Here is a 7,750-nt window from a genome sequence, read left to right as displayed (position 1 = left end):
TAATTATCAATTAAACCTAGCAACCAGGTTCACCTAATCCCAATACAGGTCAGGGAATTTGACATATGTAAATGAAATATTTGACACGATGTAATTAAAGGGGAAACTGATTGAGATCCACCTGTTGCATGGGAACCCCAACCAGCCTAAGCTGTCCAAGGCCATTTCAACAGGAAAACAAATCTTCACAGAGTCAGTGCTAGGCAACCAAAAGCTAATAGTCTGCAGGTGGCCTTATCAGCACTTTTCAGGCTCAAGAACACAAAACCAAACACTGCGCTTCTGCAAGGAGCTAGATACAAATGAACAACTAAACACATAAAATAGCCCCCGGTTACTACAACTGGTCTATTAAGTTCTAACTAGTAGAGCAGCTTTCTAGGATCTCAGGGCAAGGTCTTTCATATCACCAGTAATCTGATCAATTTAAGTAGAGGTCAGGGATTGAACCCAGGAGTTTCTATGGTGATCACGTGGGAGATGTAATGTGTGGTTTGGCCCACAGACTCTACCTTTCTCTTGCATAAATGAGATCAGAGAACAAACGAGTAGCTTAAAAGGACACAACTAAGCAGTTATCCTGTCACACAGGATGTGTCCTCTGAGGCCAGTTCCCAGCCCCCAAGGAACCTTTAAGGACATCCCCCCTTAATGCTCAAAGGGTTCCATGGGGGAGGTAATTAGGCCTGGACAACATGCATCTTGTGTGGACGGCGAGCGGTGGAAAAATGGCAACGGAGGACAACATCTTCGAGGGTCCAGACGGTGGTGAAAAAGGCGGAGCCAGGAGGACGCCAGAGCGTGGAGGGTGCAGGCGCGGCGGAGCCTCAATGGACGGAGCCGGAAGCCGCACCAGAAGCGCGCTGAGCGCCAGAGAGGCCCACTGTATCACCACCGGAAAAAGATCACGGACAGAAAGAGGTAGAAGCCAGAAGAAGCCGTGCCGATGAACCGATCCAGAACGTCCCTCCACTGGGTGCTGTTAGGACAGTCCCCACCCCAGCATACATGTGGCCCTAGGTAAGGGATAATGGTTAACTGTAGCTGCTCAGAGACCCCCGAGGGGGGGGAGGTTCGAGCGGGGTAGCAAGTTGAAAGTTAAATAAATTTTAAAAAATAATTTAAAAAGTGTCCTCCCAGTCTGATTTTCCTCCCTGGAATCCTTTTAGTAGCTGTGGAGGGGGAGGGGGGGAGTTCTGCTGGTTACTTAAAAGGTTGTTTGGGAACACATCAGCCTGGGAAGACGGATGCCAAGATGCACGTGCTCCGAGCTCAATTCCTTTGTCCCTTTAGGCCCCAAGCTGGTAGGAAGCAAAGGGCAGCGTGAGGACATGGTTTGTGCCTGCCTGCAACTCACTGTTGGCAAGGTTCTTTAGCAGTGCACATGTACCCCTCTCTATCCCTGATAGCTTTGTAGGAACTTGATCCTGCACCCAGGGGTCATTTTCTGCAAAAGCGCACAGGAGCGGAGCTCTGGCAGTAAAGAGCCCAGGGGGCGGGCACATGCAACAAGCCCCGCCCCCTGCTCGCAGCAGCCCTCAGTCAGAGCAAGAAGCAGCCAGGGAAGTTGCAGAGCCCCCCCGCCCCCCCGGAACAAAACAGTCCAGTGGCACCTTTAAGACCAAGTTTTATTCAGGTACAAGCTCTCCCTCCTCTGCGAGGACAGATCTGCACGTTCCCCCCCCCCCGATAGTTAGCCATCTCAAACAGACCAGTGGAGCCTGAGCGTAGGGTGTTGCCTTCTGACACACTTCCGGTGATGTCAGGGTGTGTGGCATATGCAAATGAGTTATGCTAATGAGCTCCTGCACCTCTTTTTCTACTAAATGACCCCTGCCTGCACCCAATATTTTCTTGCAAGGGTAGAGAATGTCTGTCTTCAGTAGAGAGCCTCTCCTGCTCTGTATGCATGTTCTGTAGCCACTTTGCAAATAGGGCTGTTCAGTGCCCTGATCAGAGGAGGGTTTCTTCAGGATGGCTTCTTGACAGTGGCATCCATCTTGGAGTCCTCCAGCTGCAAGAATGAAGTAACATCTTATCACAGGTAACTGCCTGGTACGAGAACAAGAGGGTGGAGTCCAGTCACATTCTGTCACTGAACAGATGGCAATATTGCAATGGCTGACTGGAGGAGGAAAAGAAAGAGTCCCATGGAAGAGTGGGTTTCTTCTTCAGCTCTAAACAGTCTGTTGTAGTTAGGTTGGATTGGATGTCTATTTCAAATTGGCATAGATTGCTTGTTCATCTTGGGCAGGAAACTTTATGGTAGCATAAGAAACATCTTCTGTATTTGTACTGGAAATCTAGAAGGTTAAAACACAGAGTTGACCGGAGAGAAGAATCATTGCAGGGGTAGTCATGGTGTAATAGTGAAAAAATAATAAAGTGACCAAGTATAGTGATTTAAAAATTGTACTTGGCAATCAAATGTACTTCTCCCTTTGTCTAATCCAAACTGGGCAATCCAAAACCTGATTCCAAGCCCTTCCTGATCATTTTCTGAATGTCTATTGCCTAATGTGTTGCATAGAGAAAACACTGCAATATTTGTGCTCTAGCAGAATGCTTGGTAGTGTCATGGCAAGCCTAGAAGATGACAGTAGCTGTATGGAGAGTCACCACGCATATAGTCTCCTGATATATAGAGAATTAAGGCAATGTAAAGACCAGAGGTGTCAAATTCATTTGTAACGAGGGCCGGATCTGACATAAATGTCTCATTGTTGGGCCAGGCCACATGTGCCATAAAATGTAATGCCAGGTATGGGAGATATAAACTTTATAAAGGACACAGGGAAACCCAATTAACAATATATATTTTTTACCCAAAATACAAACACGTTTAAAACATTAATGCTTTTACAGGATTTCCTTAAAGTATCTCCCTGATGCCCACCCTCCCACTTGCATCGCCCATTACTCATAATTGCGGGGACAATAAAGGTAATGACCAGTTGCTTGTGGGCTGGATAAGAGCCCTGGACTGGTCAGTTCAAGCCTGCGGGCTGTATGCTTGACACCCCTAGTATAGACCTGCTCTGAGTCTCTCCAAAAGGAAATGTTATTACCATGATGGTTAAATGTACTCAGTTTCAAGCCAGAGCGAGGTGGAGCGCTGCTCTGGCAGCAGTGATGGAAGGCGCCCCCCGCCTGACCCCCCCGCTCCCCTCCTCCCCACCCCGAAACTCCACAGGGATCCCCAAGGGCCAGCTGCTGAGGCAGGGCAGGCGGGGCTGAGCAGTGTGTGCATCCCTGGGCACTGGAGGCAGGTCAGACGAGCTGCGGAGAGCCTCAGCCCAGCGGGACATGCGTGTCGCTACATCTGCTGGTCCCTGCTGCCGCCTGCCCTCTTTCTGTCCCCACCCTTTTTGCCAGCTGGCCGAGAGGCGCCTCCTGTCGCTGTGTGCACCTCTGGCAGGCCTCTGCCGGCGGGACTCACCCGGCCCCCGCCGCTGAGACGCAGGCTGGGCAGGGGCAGGCTTGTTGGCTAGCTGGCTGACTCACCTGGGGACCACTGCCGAAGTGGCTGGGCAAGGGGGCCATGGAGGCAGCCCCGGGGAGGGGGAGGCCATCCAGCCGGCCGCTCGCATGGCCTGGTCTCCTGGGGCTGGGCTGGCTCTCGGCGTGGCGGGCTGCTGGGCTGGGCACCCTCCCTGCTCTCTCTCCTGCTGCTAGGCCCACCCAACTTGCGCCATCGTCATTCTCCCCCCGTGCAAGGCTGTAGAGATGGGTGAGTGGGGCAGTTGTGGGGGAGTCCCTTGGAGCCAGTCCTCAGTTGGTGGAGCCTGAGTGAAGCCAGGGCAGTAGGGGACAGTAGTGAAGGCAGGAGAAGGGGGAGCAGCACTGCCCCAGTGGGAAGGCAGAAGCATCGGCATGACCCCCCCCTTTCAGGACAAGGGCTGTGCAGCTGCAGAAGGGGCCTCCTGTCCCAAAGAAGGTCTGAGCAGCTGGAGAAACCCTGAGGGGGGCCAGATAAACCAAAGGTCCTGCCAGACCTCTGGAGCAAAGGAATCTGGGGACACATCCATGCCTTCTTTATTTAGGAACCTTCTATATATGCTGCCTCTCCAGTCTCCTGCTCCAGGTGGCCACAAGTGCAAACAGTAAAATAACCCATTCCCAACTTGCATATCTTGTCACTGTGGTGGATGGGCAAGGCTTTCCCCTCTCTGTCCTTTGCTGTGTTGATGCTTTAGAAATCAATTGCATTCTTTTTATTGTTTTAAGCAAAAGGTAGCAAGCAAGGGGGGGAAATGTGTTGTTGTCAGATGACGGGAATTTGGGGGGGGGGGGAACATTCAGAGCCCCAGGTGTGCACGCACTCTTCCTCAGATGCATTGGGATGGAGGTTAACAGTTCATATATAGAGACAGATGCCTCTCTGTATATGAACCATTGGCTTCCATTTCATTTTGTCGGGGGGGGGGAGGTTGGACATGAGGGCTCATGCTTTGAATGGAATTTTGTTGGTCTTAAAGGTGCCCCTGGACTCTAACTTAGTCCCAAATGCAGTTGGTGAATGTTAGTGTTTACCGGCAAATGTCCAGCAAGCAGAAACATAGCTAGTGGGAGGTTTGGTGAATGCCCAGGCTTGTCATATATGCCAGTGAACACTCGCAATATCTATGTTCACTAGCATTACATCTCAGTGTTTGTAAATGTCTAAACTTGCAGAACTCATGCGGGCCCAGTGGCTTGCTACTGCTCAACAGCCGCTGCCCCATGAAGTGTTGTGTAGTGGTTAGTGTTCCAGACAAGGATTTGGGAGACCCAGGTTTGAATCTGAGTTGGGAAATACCTGGAGATTTTTGAGGTGGAGCCTGAGCGATGGGTGTTGCATATGCAAATGAGTTATGCTAATCAGTTATGCTAATGAGCTCCTGCACCTCTTTTTCTACGAAATGACTCCTGAGTCCTTATCACTTAAGATGGCAAGCATGGATGCCTCCGAAGAAGGAGGTATGATAGGCGTGGGTTGTGGTGGTGGTAAGAAATTATATCGGTTCCCATGACAAACATTTTTTTAAAAGCTGTGTTTTTAATTACTCTTTCAATAATATATAAAAGGCCACCGATGACTTTTGAGGGTGTTTGCCATCCCCCTGATGGGGCGGGGGTTCCCGCGCTTTTGGGCCCCCCAATCTGCCATTGGCCAGCTGGCTGGGGGGGGAAGCCCCACCCCGAAGAGCTCCTTTGTGCCCGTCATGATGACGTCACCCAGAGGTTGAGCAGGGGATACTCTAGCATTTGGATAAAACCTTTATGGTGACATAGAGATTTTGGCCAAATGCTAGAGCGTCCCCTGCATGATGTGCCTGGCATGATGACGTCACTTCCGGGTGATGTCATCATGGTGCACGTGCTTCGTGTGCACACCAGAAGGCCCAGGAACCAGGGCTGGAGCCCCCACACCAGCAGCCAGATAAGACCTGGCAACCCTAAAGTCAATAGTAGCACTATGTCCTGACCAGAGGGCCACAGGAATGGGAAACTGAATGACAGAAGTGTAAAAGCATTGAGATTCATTTGGCGGCACTTTCACAGAAACTGTGAAACATCCCTGCTTCTTCATGAAAGCAGTGGAAACCTTTCTCATTACGTATTCCCTCCAGGCAATGTCAAATATCATGTAGATCAACATGAACTCAGATTAATTCTGCACTTGGATTCCATATACAGGCATATCTTTTGAGGAGCCCATTAAGAAGGACCAAGCTAGAATTGACAGAGGATACATTTTACCTCGAGCTACTTCTAAGATGCTTCACACTGAATAATCTGATACATAAAACAATAAGATCTGATTTTCAAAACTAACTCCTTTGTGATGTACTTAATAAACATACAGTCTGTATTCATTGTCTGCAGTATTCATGAAGACTCCAAGATTAGATAAGATAGAAAAGAACAAGAAAATTCTACTAATAGAGAGAACCTGAGGTTGAGTGGGAGGAGCTGGAGTTCTTTTCACAGATGTGTATTCTACATGGAGTGTGCTGTTTAGATCTTGATCAGAGCCAGGAGACGGTGTCTTGTAGTTTGGTCTAACATTTGCTGCTATGGTTGCATTTGAAACACTGCCTTCTGCAAAAATTGGAACCTGGAATAAAACCAAAAAACAATCTGATACCTATTGCTGTCTTTGAGTGGACCTCACTCAGGCCCGTAGCTACAGTGGGGCTTTTCGAGGCTCCTCTTCCTTCCTTAAAGGCACAGCTCTACAAGATTTCCCCCTTTAAAAACTTTTCAAAAAAACTTTTGCTGGATGGGTAAGGGAGCTGGGCTGCAATCCAGCCCGGCTCCCTTACCCATCCAGCAAAAGTTTTTTTGAAAAGTCTTTTAAGGGGGAAATCTTGTAGAACTGTGCCTTTAAGGAAGGAAGAGGAGCCCCGGAAAAGAAGCGGAGCCCCGAAAAATCCAAGGTGGGCTGCCAAGTGCAACCTGGGTGGGAGAGCAGAGGAGTGTGCAGGGCTGCAGGTGTGTGCCTTTCCCGTGGAGTTCTGCCTGTGGGGAGGCCTGGCCTGGGAGGAAGCCATGCAGCGCAAAACCTGATCCACCACCTGTTCCCGCCTCCCGCTGCATGCAAGCCTGGCAAGGGGTGCATAGGGTCACATCCCAGAAGCAGCGTAGTGCAGGTCTCCCCCTGCTCTTTAGGGGAAAAGTGGCCACTCAGGGTCAATCCCCCCCCCCCAAGAGCGAAACATGGGATTACTTTCTCTCTCCTGGCCCATGATCCGAAGTAGTTGGAGTTGCCTTTTGTGCTCTGGATGCATGGAGTGGTGCAGGGACAGTGCCTATTGTCCTTCGGTGGTCATTGGTGGGGCCCTCCTGCAAAATGACTAGGCTGCGGAGCACCTGTCCCAATCCAGATTAAGGCATGCACAACCCTCATGTGCCGTGGAGCTGGTAGCAGAGCCTGGCTGGAGAGGACCCCCTGGACACAGAGTGGGGGACTTTGCATCCCTGGCCCCAACAGAAAACCCAGTGGCAAGGTAGGGCGGGGCCACTGCAACCTTAAACTGGGGTGGCTGCTTGCAGATGGCTCTGGGGAGGAGTAGAAGCCAGTTCCACCTTGAGGATCACTTTCCAAGCTGTTTGCATGCCCAGTGAGAAGATGGGGGGGGGGAGCACTCCAAATAAATATTTATTTGTTTTATCTGTGACAAGCCCAATGGTAGAGTGGGGGATTCAAGCTTTTGTCATTTCCTTAGCTTTTTTTTAAAAATAAAATAAAATATCCACTTTGAAACCCTTTTAATTAAAAGTAAACCAGCACTGATTTCTAGGTTGAAGAAGCTTTGGAATCCCTTGGGTTTAACTGTTAGAGCTGGACCGGTAAGTTCAGCCCCACCAGAAAAAAAATTGCCCCACAAGCCACAGAATCCTGGCTACGAGACTGACCCCACTATTCGCTTCATATCAGGTTATGCATCCCATCACACAACAGAATTTTCTTGCATTACGTATCTGAGCTCTCTACGGGGCCCAAGGGTTTGTACACATCAAAAAGCAAGGAGCTCTTATCCTGGCAAGAGAAACTTCAACATAAATTACCACAAGATGATAGCTGAACACAGAATAAGAACAACTGCTATACAGCCATGTAATATATGCGCCACAAGCTAAACTGAGCTATTGCAGTTTGTGAACTCAGCAGCTGTTTTCCACAGACATTATATGGTGGATAAGCGCCAAGGAGTAAAAGGTATATAAGGGGAAATAAGGATATAGGGGTAATTAAGGATATGAG

At 49.5% G+C, this 7,750-nt stretch overlaps 1 protein-coding gene across 1 annotated transcript in view; it reads right to left on the bottom strand.

Moving 5' to 3' along the window:
* Positions 1-1,807: 1,807 nt before the first annotated feature.
* The window catches only part of CD300LF (CD300 molecule like family member f), a 29,440-nt gene continuing 23,497 nt past the window's right edge, over positions 1,808-7,750 (bottom strand). The window contains exons 7-8 of the mRNA XM_015410722.1: positions 5,936-6,100; positions 1,808-2,303 (exon numbers count right to left, since the gene is read on the bottom strand). Coding sequence (XP_015266208.1) covers positions 2,214-2,303; positions 5,936-6,100 — 255 coding nt within the window. The 3' untranslated portion in view covers positions 1,808-2,213. The remainder of the gene's footprint in view (positions 2,304-5,935; positions 6,101-7,750) is intronic.

Source organism: Gekko japonicus, unplaced genomic scaffold (genome assembly GCF_001447785.1).
Source record: "Gekko japonicus isolate JY-2015 unplaced genomic scaffold, Gekko_japonicus_V1.1 scaffold15, whole genome shotgun sequence".
NCBI lineage: Eukaryota > Metazoa > Chordata > Lepidosauria > Squamata > Gekkonidae > Gekko > Gekko japonicus.
This window is presented reverse-complemented; position numbering and strand designations above follow the sequence as displayed.